Source organism: Bacillus rossius, chromosome 15 (genome assembly GCF_032445375.1).
Source record: "Bacillus rossius redtenbacheri isolate Brsri chromosome 15, Brsri_v3, whole genome shotgun sequence".
Taxonomy (NCBI): Eukaryota; Metazoa; Arthropoda; class Insecta; order Phasmatodea; family Bacillidae; genus Bacillus; species Bacillus rossius.
The window spans coordinates 15,565,266-15,583,635 of NC_086342.1; the positions used below are offsets into that span (position 1 = coordinate 15,565,266).

Genomic DNA, 18,370 nt, shown 5'->3' on the forward strand with positions numbered 1-18,370 from the left:
ACGTGTGCCCAGGGAGGCGGTGAAGAAGGGGTGGGGAAGGGTCGCGGAGGAATACCGTCGGAACAATGGCGCGGGCAGCGGCGCGCGCGGCAAGTAATTACCCGGGGCCGGAGGACAAGGCACGGCCAAGGTCTCCTCCGGATGCGAGGCGAGTCCTCGCTTTACAATTCCCGTCGAGGGACGCCTCGGGACCGGGCTTCTCGGACGGGCTCCCGGAATACTGAACACCCGGGCCAGCTCCTCTCTTTCACCGAGAGCACAGAGTGTGCAGTAACTCCAACACCCGGGCCAGCTCCTCTCTTTCACCGAGAGCACAGAGTGTGCCGTAACTCCAACACCCGGGCGAGCTCCTCTCTTTCACCGAGAGCACAGAGTGTGCCGTAACTCCAACACCCGGGCCAGCTCCTCTCTTTCACCGAGAGCACAGAGTGTGCCGTAACTCCAACACCCGTGCGAGCTCCTCTCTTTCACCGAGAGCACAGAGTGTGCCGTAACTCCAACACCCGGGCGAGCTCCTCTCTTTCACCGAGAGCACAGAGTGTGCCGTAACTCCAACACCCGGGCCAGCTCCTCTCTTTCACCGAGAGCACAGAGTGTGCCGTAACTCCAACACCCGGGCGAGCTTCCTCTCTTCGCCGAGAGCACAGTGTGTGCCGTAACTCCAACACCCGGGCCAGCTCCTCTCTTTCACCGAGAGCACAGAGTGTGCCGTAACTCCAACACCCGGGCCAGCTCCTCTCTTTCACCGAGAGCACAGAGTGTGCCGTAACTCCAACACCCGGGCCAGCAACTCTCTTTCACCGAGAGCACAGAGTGTGCCGTAACTCCAACACCCGGGCGAGCTCCTCTCTTTCACCGAGAGCACAGTGTGTGCCGTAACTCCAACACCCGGGCCAGCTACTCTCTTTCACCGAGAGCACAGAGTGTGCCGTAACTCCAACACCCGGGCAAGCTTCCTCTCTTCACCGAGAGCACAGTATGTGCCGTAACTCCAACACCCGGGCCAGCTACTCTCTTTCACCGAGAGCACAGAGTGTGCCGTAACTCCAACACCCGGGCAAGCTCCTCTCTTTCACCGAGAGCACAGTGTGTGCCGTAACTCCAACACCCGGGCCAGCTACTCTCTTTCACCGAGAGCACAGAGTGTGCCGTAACTCCAACACCCGGGCGAGCTTCCTCTCTTCGCCGAGAGCACAGTGTGTGCCGTAACTCCAACACCCGGGCCAGCTCCTCTCTTTCACCGAGAGCACAGAGTGTGCCGTAACTCCAACACCCGGGCCAGCTCCTCTCTTTCACCGAGAGCACAGAGTGTGCCGTAACTCCAACACCCGGGCCAGCTCCTCTCTTTCACCGAGAGCACAGAGTGTGCCGTAACTCCAACACCCGGGCCAGCTACTCTCTTTCACCGAGAGCACAGAGTGTGCCGTAACTCCAACACCCGGGCGAGCTCCTCTCTTTCACCGAGAGCACAGAGTGTGCCGTAACTCCAACACCCGGGCGAGCTCCTCTCTTTCACCGAGAGCACAGAGTGTGCCGTAACTCCAACACCCGGGCCAGCTCCTCTCTTTCACCGAGAGCACAGAGTGTGCCGTAACTCCAACACCCGGGCGAGCTTCCTCTCTTCGCCGAGAGCACAGTGTGTGCCGTAACTCCAACACCCGGGCCAGCTCCTCTCTTTCACCGAGAGCACAGAGTGTGCCGTAACTCCAACACCCGGGCCAGCTCCTCTCTTTCACCGAGAGCACAGAGTGTGCCGTAACTCCAACACCCGGGCCAGCTCCTCTCTTTCACCGAGAGCACAGTGTGTGCCGTAACTCCAACACCCGGGCGAGCTCCTCTCTTTCACCGAGAGCACAGAGTGTGCCGTAACTCCAACACCCGGGCGAGCTCCTCTCTTTCACCGAGAGCACAGAGTGTGCCGTAACTCCAACACCCGGGCGAGCTCCTCTCTTTCACCGAGAGCACAGAGTGTGCCGTAACTCCAACACCCGGGCCAGCTCCTCTCTTTCACCGAGAGCACAGAGTGTGCCGTAACTCCAACACCCGGGCGAGCTCCTCTCTTTCACCGAGAGCACAGAGTGTGCCGTAACTCCAACACCCGGGCGAGCTCCTCTCTTTCACCGAGAGCACAGAGTGTGCCGTAACTCCAACACCCGGGCCAGCTCCTCTCTTTCACCGAGAGCACAGAGTGTGCCGTAACTCCAACACCCGGGCCAGCTCCTCTCTTTCACCGAGAGCACAGAGTGTGCCGTAACTCCAACACCCGGGCCAGCTCCTCTCTTTCACCGAGAGCACAGAGTGTGCCGTAACTCCAACACCCGGGCCAGCTCCTCTCTTTCACCGAGAGCACAGAGTGTGCCGTAACTCCAACACCCGGGCCAGCTCCTCTCTTTCACCGAGAGCACAGAGTGTGCCGTAACTCCAACACCCGGGCAAGCTCCTCTCTTTCACCGAGAGCACAGAGTGTGCCGTAACTCCAACACCCGGGCAAGCTCCTCTCTTTCACCGAGAGCACAGAGTGTGCCGTAACTCCAACACCCGGGCCAGCTCCTCTCTTTCACCGAGAGCACAGAGTGTGCCGCAACTCCAACACCCGGGCCAGCTCCTCTCTTTCACCGAGAGCACAGAGTTGCCGTAACTCCAACACCCGGGCCAGCTCCTTTCTTTCACCGAGAGCACAGAGTGTGCCGTAACTCCAACACCCGGGCAAGCTCCTCTCTTCGCCGAGAGCACAGAGTGTGCCGTAACTACAACACCCGGGCCAGCTCCTCTCTTTCACCGAGAGCACAGAGTGTGCCGCAACTCCAACACCCGGGCCAGCTCCTCTCTTTCACCGAGAGCACAGAGTGTGCCGCAACTCCAACACCCGGGCCAGCTCCTCTCTTTCACCGAGAGCACAGAGTGTGCCGTAACTCCAACACCCGGGCCAGCTCCTCTCTTTCACCGAGAGCACAGAGTGTGCCGTAACTCCAACACCCGGGCAAGCTCCTCTCTTCGCCGAGAGCACAGAGTGTGCCGTAACTCCAACACCCGGGCCAGCTCCTCTCTTTCACCGAGAGCACAGAGTGTGCCGCAACTCCAACACCCGGGCCAGCTCCTCTCTTTCACCGAGAGCACAGAGTGTGCCGTAACTCCAACACCCGGGCCAGCTCCTCTCTTTCACCGAGAGCACAGAGTGTGCCGCAACTCCAACACCCGGGCCAGCTCCTCTCTTTCACCGAGAGCACAAAGTGTGCCGCAACTCCAACACCCGGGCCAGCTCCTCTCTTTCACCGAGAGCACAGAGTGTGCCGCAACTCCAACACCCGGGCCAGCTCCTCTCTTTCACCGAGAGCACAGAGTGTGCCGTAACTCCAACACCCGGGCCAGCTCCTCTCTTTCACCGAGAGCACAGAGTGTGCCGCAACTCCAACACCCGGGCCAGCTCCTCTCTTTCACCGAGAGCACAGAGTGTGCCGCAACTCCAACACCCGGGCCAGCTCCTCTCTTTCACCGAGAGCACAGAGTGTGCCGTAACTCCAACACCCGGGCCAGCTCCTCTCTTTCACCGAGAGCACAGAGTGTGCCGTAACTCCAACACCCGGGCAAGCTCCTCTCTTCGCCGAGAGCACAGAGTGTGCCGTAACTCCAACACCCGGGCCAGCTCCTCTCTTTCACCGAGAGCACAGAGTGTGCCGCAACTCCAACACCCGGGCCAGCTCCTCTCTTTCACCGAGAGCACAGAGTGTGCCGTAACTCCAACACCCGGGCCAGCTCCTCTCTTTCACCGAGAGCACAGAGTGTGCCGTAACTCCAACACCCGGGCAAGCTCCTCTCTTCGCCGAGAGCACAGAGTGTGCCGCAACTCCAACACCCGGGCCAGCTCCTCTCTTTCACCGAGAGCACAGAGTGTGCCGTAACTCCAACACCCGGGCCAGCTCCTCTCTTTCACCGAGAGCACAGAGTGTGCCGTAACTCCAACACCCGGGCGAGCTCCTCTCTTTCACCGAGAGCACAGAGTGTGCCGTAACTCCAACACCCGGGCAAGCTCCTCTCTTCAACCGAGAGCACAGAGTGTGCCGTAACTCCAACACCCGGGCAAGCTCCTCTCTTTCACCGAGAGCACAGTGTGTGCCGTAACTCCAACACCCGGGCCAGCTACTCTCTTTCACCGAGAGCACAGAGTGTGCCGTAACTCCAACACCCGGGCAAGCTTCCTCTCTTCACCGAGAGCACAGAGTGTGCCGTATCTCCAACACCCGGGCCAGCTCCTCTCTTTCACCGAGAGCACAGAGTGTGCCGTAACTCCAACACCCGGGCAAGCTTCCTCTCTTCGCCGAGAGCACAGTGTGTGCCGTAACTCCAACACCCGGGCCAGCTCCTCTCTTTCACCGAGAGCACAGAGTGTGCCGTAACTCCAACACCCGGGCAAGCTCCTCTCTTTCACCGAGAGCACAGAGTGTGCCGTAACTCCAACACCCGGGCCAGCTCCTCTCTTTCACCGAGAGCACAGAGTGTGCCGTAACTCCAACACCCGGGCAAGCTCCTCTCTTTCACCGAGAGCACAGAGTGTGCCGTAACTCCAACACCCGGGCCAGCTCCTCTCTTTCACCGAGAGCACAGAGTGTGCCGTAACTCCAACACCCGGGCCAGCTCCTCTCTTTCACCGAGAGCACAGAGTGTGCCGTAACTCCAACACCCGGGCAAGCTCCTCTCTTTCACCGAGAGCACAGAGTGTGCCGTAACTCCAACACCCGGGCAAGCTTCCTCTCTTCGCCGAGAGCACAGTGTGTGCCGTAACTCCAACACCCGGGCAAGCTTCCTCTCTTTCACCGAGAGCACAGAGTGTGCCGTAACTACAACACCCGGGCAAGCTTCCTCTCTTCGCCGAGAGCACAGTGTGTGCCGTAACTCCAACACCCGGGCCAGCTCCTCTCTTTCACCGAGAGCACAGAGTGTGCCGTAACTCCAACACCCGGGCAAGCTCCTCTCTTTCACCGAGAGCACAGAGTGTGCCGTAACTCCAACACCCGGGCAAGCTTCCTCTCTTCGCCGAGAGCACAGTGTGTGCCGTAACTCCAACACCCGGGCAAGCTTCCTCTCTTTCACCGAGAGCACAGAGTGTGCCGTAACTACAACACCCGGGCAAGCTTCCTCTCTTCGCCGAGAGCACAGTGTGTGCCGTAACTCCAACACCCGGGCCAGCTCCTCTCTTTCACCGAGAGCACAGAGTGTGCCGTAACTCCAACACCCGGGCAAGCTCCTCTCTTTCACCGAGAGCACAGAGTGTGCCGTAACTCCAACACCCGGGCAAGCTTCCTCTCTTCGCCGAGAGCACAGTGTGTGCCGTAACTCCAACACCCGGGCAAGCTTCCTCTCTTTCACCGAGAGCACAGAGTGTGCCGTAACTACAACACCCGGGCAAGCTTCCTCTCTTCGCCGAGAGCACAGTGTGTGCCGTAACTCCAACACCCGGTCCAGCTTTTCTCTTTCACCGAGAGCACAGAGTGTGCCGTAACTCCAACACCCGGGCAAGCTCCTCTCTTTCACCGAGAGCACAGAGTGTGCCGTAACTCCAACACCCGGGCAAGCTTCCTCTCTTCGCCGAGAGCACAGTGTGTGCCGTAACTCCAACACCCGGGCAAGCTTCCTCTCTTTCACCGAGAGCACAGTGTGTGCCGTAACTCCAACACCCGGGCAAGCTTCCTCTCTTCGCCGAGAGCACAGTGTGTGCCGTAACTCCAACACCCGGGCCAGCTCCTCTCTTTCACCGAGAGCACAGAGTGTGCCGTAACTCCAACACCCGGGCAAGCTTCCTCTCTTCGCCGAGAGCACAGTGTGTGCCGTAACTCCAACACCCGGGCGAGCTCCTCTCTTTCACCGAGAGCACAGAGTGTGCCGTAACTCCAACACCCGGGCGAGCTCCTCTCTTTCACCGAGAGCACAGAGTGTGCCGTAACTCCAACACCCGGGCCAGCTCCTCTCTTTCACCGAGAGCACAGAGTGTGCCGTAACTCCAACACCCGGGCAAGCTCCTCTCTTTCACCGAGAGCACAGAGTGTGCCGTAACTCCAACACCCGGGCAAGCTCCTCTCTTTCACCGAGAGCACAGAGTGTGCCGTAACTCCAACACCCGGGCGAGCTCCTCTCTTTCACCGAGAGCACAGAGTGTGCCGTAACTCCAACACCCGGGCCAGCTCCTCTCTTTCACCGAGAGCACAGAGTGTGCCGTAACTCCAACACCCGGGCAAGCTCCTCTCTTTCACCGAGAGCACAGAGTGTGCCGTAACTCCAACACCCGGGCCAGCTCCTCTCTTTCACCGAGAGCACAGAGTGTGCCGTAACTCCAACACCCGGGCCAGCTCCTCTCTTTCACCGAGAGCACAGAGTGTGCCGTAACTCCAACACCCGGGCAAGCTCCTCTCTTTCACCGAGAGCACAGAGTGTGCCGTAACTCCAACACCCGGGCCAGCTCCTCTCTTTCACCGAGAGCACAGAGTGTGCCGTAACTCCAACACCCGGGCAAGCTCCTCTCTTTCACCGAGAGCACAGAGTGTGCCGTAACTCCAACACCCGGGCAAGCTCCTCTCTTTCACCGAGAGCACAGAGTGTGCCGTAACTCCAACACCCGGGCGAGCTCCTCTCTTTCACCGAGAGCACAGAGTGTGCCGTAACTCCAACACCCGGGCAAGCTCCTCTCTTTCACCGAGAGCACAGAGTGTGCCGTAACTCCAACACCCGGGCAAGCTCCTCTCTTTCACCGAGAGCACAGAGTGTGCCGTAACTCCAACACCCGGGCAAGCTTCCTCTCTTCGCCGAGAGCACAGTGTGTGCCGTAACTCCAACACCCGGGCAAGCTCCTCTCTTTCACCGAGAGCACAGAGTGTGCCGTAACTCCAACACCCGGGCAAGCTCCTCTCTTTCACCGAGAGCACAGAGTGTGCCGTAACTCCAACACCCGGGCAAGCTCCTCTCTTTCACCGAGAGCACAGAGTGTGCCGTAACTCCAACACCCGGGCGAGCTCCTCACTTTCACCGAGAGCACAGAGTGTGCCGTAACTCCAACACCCGGGCAAGCTCCTCTCTTTCACCGAGAGCACAGAGTGTGCCGTAACTGCAACACCCGGGCAAGCTCCTCTCTTTCACCGAGAGCAGAGAGTGTGCCGTAACTCCAACACCCGGGCGAGCTCCTCTCTTTCACCGAGAGCACAGAGTGTGCCGTAACTCCAACACCCGGGCAAACTCCTCTCTTCGCCGAGAGCACAGAGTGTGCCGTAACTACAACTTCACCAAGAGAACAGTTGATGGTACAGCAAATTACTAGAGACCGGAAAAATTCGCGGATTTCTTTCGAGACAGGCTGGAATCCAAACTCGTTTAGCTTAATGCTGCGTCAGTGATTGGACCGCAATTCACCTGAAGGACTCTGAGCCAATGACAAACACTCAACAAAAGAAGTATCGAATCATAAAGAATCGCAGTAAACAGGTGTCCCGAGTCAGTAGCCAACGACCAGGTGATAGTTGCCCGAGTACATAGAGAATCGTGGAGTCTGTCCTAGTGGTCATTGAAACCGCGAATTTTTCCAGTCCCTACAAATTACGGTTTTAAATTAAAAAAAAAAAAAAGTGTTAATGGAGTCCACGCGCGACAAAAGTGAAACTTCTTGCCTATTAAGTAAAGATAGAGATAAATTATTAGAAATTTTTTTATTGAACAAGAGATGATTCGGGTATTATCTCAAATGAAAAAAAAAATCGAATCGAACATAAATTACACTCATTAAGCCTATCTCACATGTCTGTAAGTCATTTTGACATTTCAGATCACAATATTCACATACCAAAAATAAATTACACTTATAAAGCTCACCTCTTAATTTTTTTTTTTTTTTTTTTACTTTTTCAATCACACTATTCACATGAAAACGAACGATACATATAAGTTAATTGCACAAATAAAAAATCTTTTCCACACGAATAAGCAAACTGTAGATACTTTAGACAAAATAAAAGAAATATGGTACCGTCAATCGTCAGCCGTTACGAAAACTGAGGAGCAGGACAAACACAAGCAGCGTTACAAGAATTCCGTATCATCACTGCTGAGTCATTTCTACATCTCCCCTGTCGACTCCCCTTCCGGCCGTTACAACAAGCATACGAGGGTTGTCTGAAAGGTTTCCGACCTCAACATGAAGATGGCAGCACTCGTAAACACAAATTGGGGAATGTGTTTGCGCATGCTTTGTAATATACGTTTAGAAATTTAGCCGTTTTGGACGAGCAGTTTTTTTTTTTGACGTGACAACGTCTAATAAATCGATGAACGCCGGCTGCACGCACGAAAAAGTGTCCCGTTGCGCACATTGCCCCGTTAGGCTGTGTCCCGTTACGCTCATTGTACGCTTGCGCCGCATCTATCTCTCTTCCACTCGATTGGAACAGCCATCGATTTGACTTTTTCGAGGCACATTAAACTTTTCATATCGTCCTATCCTTAACAGAATAACACAGATTGGAAGAAGTTAAATAACAAACATGTATAAAAGTTATAGTTAAAATATTCTTTTCGTTAAAGTAATAAACATATTTGAATTAATGAGTGCAAATAAAAGTAAATTTATCAATTAAAGTGTAGATTTCATTTCACTCCTTCTTTGTCTCCATACATAATAGTGATAATTCAATAAAAAATGATTCAATTTTATTCATAAAAGTATGCAATCATTTCATTAATGTTTTGTTATGACGTTGTCACGTTAAACTATCGTCCGTAAACCGACTTTACAGACTACCAATTTTTAAATCTTTTTCTAACGCTAGTGCATGCGTTGGAGTGGCATCGCCGCTGATGCAATCTCCTCCTCTACCGGTTCCCACATCACCTTCATGCGATCGGAATTTTCGTAACGCTCAAAAATCGTGGCCTCCTCAGCAAAAAAGTTTCATTAAAAAAATGAAAGTTTTCGAGTTACATGATTTTTTTTATTTTTTTTTTAAATCCTCACCCTGCACCAAATTATTAGATACTGCGACTAAACAATTTTTGCTACGCAATCATAAATAAATATAATTGTATCAAAATAAAATCACCCATGCTATACTTTTAGGGGGAAAAATATATTTGTAAGTATTATGCGGCAAACCATTTTAAATCGGATAAAATTGACTAATTATACCGTTAAAAATTACTTTAATAACACAGCAAGTATTTGAAAAGATGGATAATTAAAGCGAACAAGCAAATAAATAACTTGCTAAGTTAGCAAAGTAATGGAGGTAACCTATATAAATATTTTTTTTAAATTCAGAACCGAGATTTATTGGCCTATCAACTGTACTCGGCTTTACGTTGAGTTATGGGTAGGGACCGGAAAAATTCGCGGATTCAATGACCTCTAGGATAGCCTCCATTATCCTCTGCATTTCTAAAGTAAACACGCGTGTTCATTGGGTGCTAAATTGTGAGGCGTCTCCACTGGGTAGCTTGTGATTACGACGCTTGTTTGGTCGATAGTCTCTCATTGACCCAGAGAGCTTCAGTTAAACTGCGAGCCAATAGCAGAACCAGCAGAATTGTACACATGTTTGAATTTCAGCCTATCACGAAATGAATCCGCGAATTTTTTTGTCTCTAGTTATGGGGCACTCTATATACTAGTTTTTTTTTTTTTTTTTTTGCGGGGGAGACGAACACGAGGTACAGTTCCGAGAAGGAAAAGAAAAAAGAAGAAGAGAAAAAGATCCCGACTGTGTGAAAACGTGAGCAGCATGTACGCCGTCTCTGGTACGTGTGACGCTGCTTGGTTACCAAGTCGACAGAAGAAATTCCACCAAGAGTTGTTCCCTGCGCAGAATATTTTATTTCCGGAACCATTGGGCTCGGGCCTTGGGTAGGCGCCATTTTCTTTTCTTCTTCTTCTTTTTGGTTAAGGTAAAAATCCTACTCCCTGCGCCACCCCAGTAAATGCTCCAGAGCTGAGGACCTGGAACTTATTTTTTTCCAGCCACGGGGCCCTTTCTGAATCAAAGGTTTCTCGTGGAACACCCATGCAAATTTATCTGTGTCTATGTTCTACAATCAGAACCGCCGACAGAGACCAAGAACTCGGGTGCAAATAATTCTGCCCCATTATTTAACGTACAATTTTTCAAATCCACACAATTAAAAATAAAAAAATAAATAAAAAATAAAAAACTAAAGGTTACCGTAGCCACAAATGTCAACGTGATTTGGAACAATAGTCCATAGCATGCAAGGTTTATAATTTATTCTAATAGCAACAGAACTGTAATTTTTTGTCCTAGTATCAAGGGAAAAAAGGAGCATGAAAATGAGTGCGTGTTAGAAGTTATAATTAATTGGTGTGATAAAAAATTAACTTTAAATTTGCATGCAAATTATTAATATAAATAAAATAATAAAAGGACTGGAGTGATATTATAAATACAGTATAAATTCAATCAATTAAGTTTTTAAATAAATACTCAGTATTGGATATTAACATGAGCACGAGTAAAAATTATTTAATTTAGTAAAATATTAGAAATGGATTAAAAATAATGTCAAATTTATAATTCATAACGCAAATAAATTATACATACTGAAACGTAACCTCAATTATATAAATACACTTGAAAAAGTTTATAAACACAATTTCGATCGCTAATATTTACAATAAATAAATGGTATTAATTATATGGACCAATACTCAGTATCAATCACTAAAGTATAAAATTGAAAAGCACATATAGCTATAATTTTTATTTATATGTAGCTTTTTTTTTTCTTCATCCCATGAAAAAATCGTTGCATGTTACGCGCGAATCTTAAAATTCACTCTACGTCAGTAGGCTGTGCCGAAGGCGATTTTTTTTTTTCATTTGAGACCATACCTGCATTCTTACTATTCTCAATTACATATTTTGTACAATAAAAAAAATTCTAATAATTTATCTCTATCTATACCTAATAAGTAAGAATTTCACTTCTGTTGCGCGTGGACTCAACACACACATTTTTTTTTCTCTCGCAGATTTAGGAGGTAGATAAAAATCGTTCTTATCGTAAGCAAAATTATATACTAATATTAAGTATAAATTTATATCCACTAGTCTGTCATGTATTAAACCCTTTTTATTTAATTTTGTCCCCGAAGCGAATTGTAGCCGCAGTTCTTCGGTGTAGTAAAGTTTTAAAAACGTCACCGTCTTACAATTCTACATAATGATCCAAAACAAAAAAATAAATAAATAAACGTTTACTTACCTTAAACATTTGTGGTTCTTCTAACTTCACGATAATTCTTCCTTAAAAACGCAAGTCATCAATTTTGTTTCCATAATACTTACGAATAAATATATTTCGACAGCTTTATAACTATAGATAAATTTACACTTAAAACACTAAATTTTATAGACTCTGTGGGAGTGATAGAAAGTATACGTAGTAGTTAAAATATTTATGTACGATCTTGTAATCTGAACAAATTAATAATCTTGTACCTATTTAATTTTTTTTACACCCGTGTGCATAATATGTTTTTAATATATGTTTTAAGAGGCAGAGATACCAGTTTGAAAGGAACGGCTTTACAAATAACGTTAGGTACATTTAGAAACACTAACTTAAGCCACAAATGACAAATATACGCCCTAAAGAAATATCTTCTGGACAAGAGAGAAACAGTAAACGTAACAGTGCCACAACTATAAAATTATATAGAGTGAGTCAGAATTCGACAGACAAGCTTCGGGCTACATCACGACCAAATAAGTAGACTTATGGTCTAAAGTGCTTCCCAAGGGCAAGGCTAGTATATGCCTTTGAAGTCAGAGCTGAACTGGCACCCGTCGAAAAATGATGAATACAACAAACACTTTAATATAATACACACGGAATTTTTATTAAAAATTACATTTGTTTTAATATTGTGCAAATGAAAAATATTTCTGATATATACGAAACGATAAAAAAAATATTTGACAAATAAATGGTTTTCAATGAAGAACCTCTTGAAAGAAAAAAAAATTGCGTGTTAATTGTCTCTGGTAATTCAATAATATTCCTTGCTGTGGATACGACTCAGTAATTATTATACACCAGGGTGGCAACCTTACTGGCAGTGCGATTCGTATGAAGATGTTCAATTGAATAGAGTTCGCTACAACGTTAGCATGCTACAGTTCAAATGTACCTTAACATCTGTTCGTGATCGATTTGATCCTATCATTAGCGCTGAAAAATTGACACAACAGTGGTTGGTAGATTCATACTTGCAACAAACTTGAATTATATTAAAACAGATATACGCGGCAAAAGCTTGGCAAATTAAGCCACGCCTCGCTACTTTATTACTGACAAATGCCTTTTCAAAATTGAAGCTATGCCCCTATGCATTATTATCTTTGCGCCACGGACTCGGCAGCAATGCTAGGAGGAACCAGAGATTAGGGAAAGTTACAGATGGAGCATAAGCTCTGAGCACTGTGGCCAGTTTGTTCACGCAAGAAGATGGCGGCCATTTGTTTAGATTCGCGAACAGCTGGTATGTGCGTAAGTTATTTTCTTCTGTTTTTCTACTTCAGCTGTTCGGCCCCCTTCCTTGCACTCCTGTTCGTGCACCCGTATGCTGATCAAGACGACATTTCACGTAAATACACACTCCAAGAGCTCGAATTCCCATCCAACACGATCCAACGTTAACACAACTGTCATTATTTAAGTAAAACACTTCCAATTTGGCGCTAAAAGTTTTCACTTAGTATATAGAAATGTAGTTACTACATACTCTTGTACACAATCATTTTTCTCGAGTCAACAGTCTTTGTTTAATATTCATGCACTTTTCCACCACCATACAAATATCACTTATGAAAAAATGCGATTTTCTTCATGTCACAATATGGCGGCGACCTGCTTCCCCTTTACGTTCCCTGGCTTCAGCAGAGATACCTACAAACTGGGTTTATGCTCCATCTGTAACTTTCTCTAATTTCTGGGAGGAACAGGTTAGCAAAGAGCAACGAAAATGTCACACTGTAAGTGCATGAACACAAAATTCATACAGTCAGTCAGTGAGTCAGTGATGAGCGTATTTATATTATTTACAGCAAAGAAAGTACTTAAGATGGATCACTGAACGTCTGGCTTATGTTAAATTGAACGAAGTTCTACAACCAGAGCAAATTTTTGTGCTGTAGAAAAATTATTTCATTAAAATAATTGGGAGTAGTAAACGCAAAAAAAAAGAAAGTGGAAATTAAATGTGATATCCACAATTAATTTAATGAAATAATTTTGGTAGTGACAGAATTTGCTGGGTTTGTAGTACATAATTCAATTAAACATAATCCATTCTATCATTGTTTCATTAAAAATAATTTATTATTTAGTTAATTTCGTGTTATGCTAAAATTCAAATGCTGCTTCTGCCACTGGTCCACTGTTAATCTGGAGGACTGAGGGCCAATTAGAGACCCTCACTCATAGAAGTGTCGAATCACAGGCCACCCAGTCGAGACGACTCACAAGTCAGCAATTAATGAACAGGCGGCATTTGCCCGAGTGTGCAGAGGATATTGGAGTATATCCTGGAGGTCATTGAACCCACGAATTTTTCCGGTCTCTAACAATAACCATGTTGTTCAGCCCCAACTTAAAACGGCGTACCTCAGTCTTGGGAAGCAGTTTAGACCATTAGTCGTAGACATATTTTTTCAACTTATTTTGTCGAGATGAATCTGCAGACGAAGACTGTCGTTCGAAGACACACTCAGCGTATATATATATATATATATATATATATATATATATATAGCGCGGTCTTTTTATTTTTAATTTTTAACGCCGCGTACGAGTACTTTACTTTTCAAACACCAAATGTTCTGTTTATTATTAAAATGTGTAGGCGTTGTAAGTGTTAAAAATACACTGAAGCACAGCGGATAGCTGTGATTATGTTAAACGTCAAACGGGTCAACGTATATAAGAGATTGGCAATAATTAAATTTAAAAATAAACCTGAGTTATAAGTAGAGTTAGGCAAAATTCGCGTTACTATATGCTGCCAGGCTCGAATCCACACACTCGTAAAAAAAAAAAAGTCTATTTATTTTCTCGATTGGCTGTTGTTACATTTCACCCTCTGTCCGGGATGTACATGTTTTGATCAAATGGATTCAACTGTTTTGTTATTGTAGAGACCTGCAAAATTCGCGGATTCAGTGACCTCCAGGATAGACTCTACTACACTCTACACACTCGGGCAAATGCCACCTGTTCATTGGCTGCTGACTTGTGAGTCGTCTCGACCGAGTGTCTGTGATTCGACACTTCTATGAGTGAGGGTCTCTAATTGGCCCTCATTACTCCAGATTAACAGTGAACCAGTGGTAGAAGCAGCGCTAAGGTATAATTATTTGAATTGTAGCATAATTATCACGAAATGAATCCGCGAATTTTGCAGGTCTCTAGTCATTGGCTTCTGGTTCTTAGTTGCGTTTCAGATTACTCGCCGATCCAATGCGAGTGCATGAAGATGTACATTCTAACCTGATCCCTGAACAACGACGCGTCGTCTCCGTGGAACGTTCGAGTGGGCTGAAACCAGATGTGCATTGCAACCACAGGCTAGGAGGAAAAAAGGGAGGGATGGAAGAAGTCGATTCCCTACCTTTCTTGCTGCTGCGATACGTTGTCGTCGTCGTTCACCTCCGAAGTAGCAGCTGGAAGACCTGCGGAAGACACGCGTCCACACTAGAGATCAGGACTTAGGTCTCCGACAGGCAACTCGACAGAGTTAAGGGTGCATGTCCTGTTCCAGGTTATCAGTTTATATTGGCGTTCCACACGGTTAAAACTTGCCGACGTTTTGAGTGGCTGAAGTGTCTCTCTCTCTCTCTCTCTCTCTGTCTCTCTATCTCTCTCTCTCTATCTCTCTCTCTCTCACTCTCTCTATCAGTGGCGGATCCAGGATTTTGGTTTGGGAGGGGCTTGACCCAGCTGAGGTTAGGCTTTATCAAGGCAAACACTAAAACAATAGTGGACCCAGATGCTCGCTCGCTCTCTCTCTCTCTCTCTCTCTCTCTCTCTCTCTCTCTCATACATACACATGTATACATATATATAGAGCATAATTTTTGTATAATTAGCTGGAAAACTTGCATTTTCAACGTTTTTGTGCAGTACGGATAAGGAGAGAGAAATGGAATATAAAACTGGAACTCTTTAGTTTTAAAAAAGACAATTCTACTGGATGCTATTGATGTGTTTTTAGTTTCTTTCAGGAAAAAATAAATATGTAATTTTACTTGGCGTTTTTGTTTATGCTTTTCAAATGTTAAATAAAATAATTTGTTTCTGAATTTTTTTTTTAAACTATACCACGCAGTAACCACCAGCACTACCTATAAAACAAAACAAAAATATTTTTTTTTTTTTATATTTGGTTCTTCCAACACATACAGCACGAAAATGTAAAATATTCAACTTTGCCAGTTAACTATGCGAAAAGTATGCACTATATATGTGATGTGTGTAATTTTCTTGAATTTCAGCCACTTAAAAAGTCTACAAGTTTAATAGTGTTAAACGCACATAAATATAAAATAATGAACTTGAACAGGGCATACATTCTTAAGTGTTGCATAATTTTTGACCACGTTAGGTTAGGTTAGGTTTGTTAGTTAAGGTATCAATTAGACTTACGTTATTAATAATTTGGTTTTTCTAACATTACAGTCAGCGTTGGTTAGACCTAGGTTTACACGGGTAAACGCTAAATTCAAATTTATTTCAATTATTATTCGAACTTTCCCCAATAAACTTGGATAATGCTAATTAACCCGGGTAAACCTAAGCTTGCTTCTTCTTATAGCTAGAGACCGGAAAAATTCGCGAATTCATTTCGCGATAGGCTAAAATACAAATAGTTATACCTCAGTGCTGCCTCTGCTATTGGCTCGCAACTCACATGGATGACTCTGGGCCAATTAGAAACACCAAACCAAAGCTTTATCGAATCACAGGCTGCTACGTTGGGACTTTGAATATATATATTCAAAGGTTGGGACGTCTCACAAGACAGCAGCCAATGAGTGGGTGACATTTGACCGAGTGTACGTAGAACTATGGAGTTCATCCTATAGGGCATTCAACCAGCAAATTTTTCCGGTCCCTACTTATAGCATATACACTAAGCTAATTGAACGTACATTCCTTCACAGTAAGAATATTTCAAAGTTGTTTATTTTATCGGGGGGAAAAACAAACAAAGAATTCATGTGAAACATCGTTCCCAAATAGCGGGTTTACACGTATCGTTTGCTTCAAAAGTTATCGTGAAATTATTTAATTAGCAATACAGTTGTGGACTGTTTATTATTACAACATACTCCGGTACTTCAGTTGTAAGTTCTGCTGAACTCTGGATTGTAGGCGTTGTATACACACCTGTTTTTACTATTTTTTATTCTTATATTTTTTCAGTGTTTTAGTACGTTGTAACAAATTTTTTTTTCTAATATAATTGCAGAGTGTAAATTAGGCATTACATAGCTGGAAAATATTTACTTAGTATTTAAAGAAGTATTTATATTCTATGGTATTTGTGATGCAAAGATTTAATATTCATTTTTTTTAAATTTAATTTTCTTGCATAAATTATCTACACGAAGATTTTCATTCTTAACTAAGTAAAGGTTAGCAAAAATTTACAAATTAATTAATTGAACAAATAAAATTTTTCACACATGTTGAGACATAATAAAACCACTTTTTTTTAATGTATGAGAGGTGATTATTTTTAACACAATAACTAAGTTCAAAGTTAGAATAATCGATAAATAACTGCGACGATCAAACATTAACTTAATAAACCAGTTCCAATAATTATGAAAAAATAATACTTTGAAACAGTGTGTACGAAATCTATAAGGCTAAAAAAAGTCACATAATGATATCAGAGCTTAGAAAATATTAGTTTTAACTTGTTGTGTGACTTAAAGTTTGTTCTAAATAGGGAGGGAGGTCTTTCTTCAAACTTGGGATTTCAAATGAAAAGTAGATGTTTTTCTATTATTTATTTTTATTTATTATAAATGATTGTCGGATCCAAAATCAAGGTTTTCTTATTTACAAAAAAAAAAAAAACCAAGGACTAATAAATTACAGAGTAGGCTTTTTTTTAAAAAAAAATTCAAACCTGCATATTGTATTAGAAGACGTACAATTCACACAAGAGCGCACGCACAATTTAATTTAGGGAGGGGATGGGGAGAAGGGAGATAGAACCACTTTGCCCACTACTTGTTTACAAATTCCTTCCATTTTTTTAGAGGGAATGATAGATTTTTTTTTTTTTAAGGATTTAGAGGTGGGGAAGGGGGGGTGTGTGTGTGAAGGAACGCCGAGAGGCGTAAAGCTCATGTAGATGTCTCATTAACGTCTTTCACTGAACTGCCTATATATATATATATATAAATATATAAAATATATAGTACATTGTACGTGCTTTCTTGAAGTTACATCATATATTTTTCCTACGAGTTCCTTTTAATTACCTTCAGAAAAAATATATTTTTCTAGTTTTATAAAGATTACAAGAAATTAGCGTTTTACAGTACTAAATAAAAAATTATTTTTAAAAATCTTTAATATAAAAAAACTAACTGCCGAAACCCGGGATCGAACCAGGGACCTTTAGATCTTCAGTCTAACGCTCTCCCAACTGAGCTATTTCGGCACATTGATGAATTGACCAGTTTTAAATGTTTTCCGTTTCATCCACCAAAAAAAAAAAAAAAAAACTAAAAGAAAAAAGAAAAAATACCTCCACATTACATTCTGCTGTAAAGAAGTTGAGAGAAACGAGAGAATGAGATGCGGAATAGGAAATAAACGCTGTATTACAAGATTACTATTATTATTTCCACTCTCAAAACTTGCGACGAACTTATTTTAATATTACATTTTTGTTGGAAAGAAATTATAAATAGTGAAAAACAAAATAAAGTTATAGGTACGTTTACTGGCCGGTTTCTTCCGTTTGTATCGTTCTCTTGTTACATGTCAAGAAAACCACAGCGGCAAAATACAAGGGATTAAAACAGTCCCGCAACTTTGAGGCGCAAACAAAATTTTTTACGAAAACAGAACGGAAAATTTAACCACAAAAAAAAAGTGACAACATTAGTGTGACGGTAGCGGGAAAAATAGCGCCAAATTCGAACCTGTATTATACTTAAATAATTCAAACAAGGAAAAACGTTAATGTGATGGTAGTTTGAGGGGGGGGGGGGGGAGGAGGAAATTACAAATTTCAAAAAATAATATTGAATGATTAAAAGGAAAAATATACAACCATAAGTCTTGTACCATAAAAGCCCGT

The 18,370-nt window shown here is 44.8% G+C and overlaps 1 protein-coding gene and 1 non-coding gene across 2 annotated transcripts in view; both read right to left on the reverse strand.

Annotated features, from left to right (window-relative positions):
• LOC134539640 (uncharacterized) overlaps positions 1–18,370 on the reverse strand; it is a 560,732-nt gene that overhangs the window by 539,609 nt on the left and 2,753 nt on the right. The window contains exon 3 of the mRNA XM_063381827.1: positions 14,657–14,717. Within this exon, the coding sequence (XP_063237897.1) occupies positions 14,657–14,717 (61 nt within the window). The remainder of the gene's footprint in view (positions 1–14,656; positions 14,718–18,370) is intronic.
• On the reverse strand, positions 17,653–17,725 carry Trnaf-gaa (transfer RNA phenylalanine (anticodon GAA)). The gene has a single exon. It is a non-coding gene; the product is annotated as a tRNA-Phe (tRNA).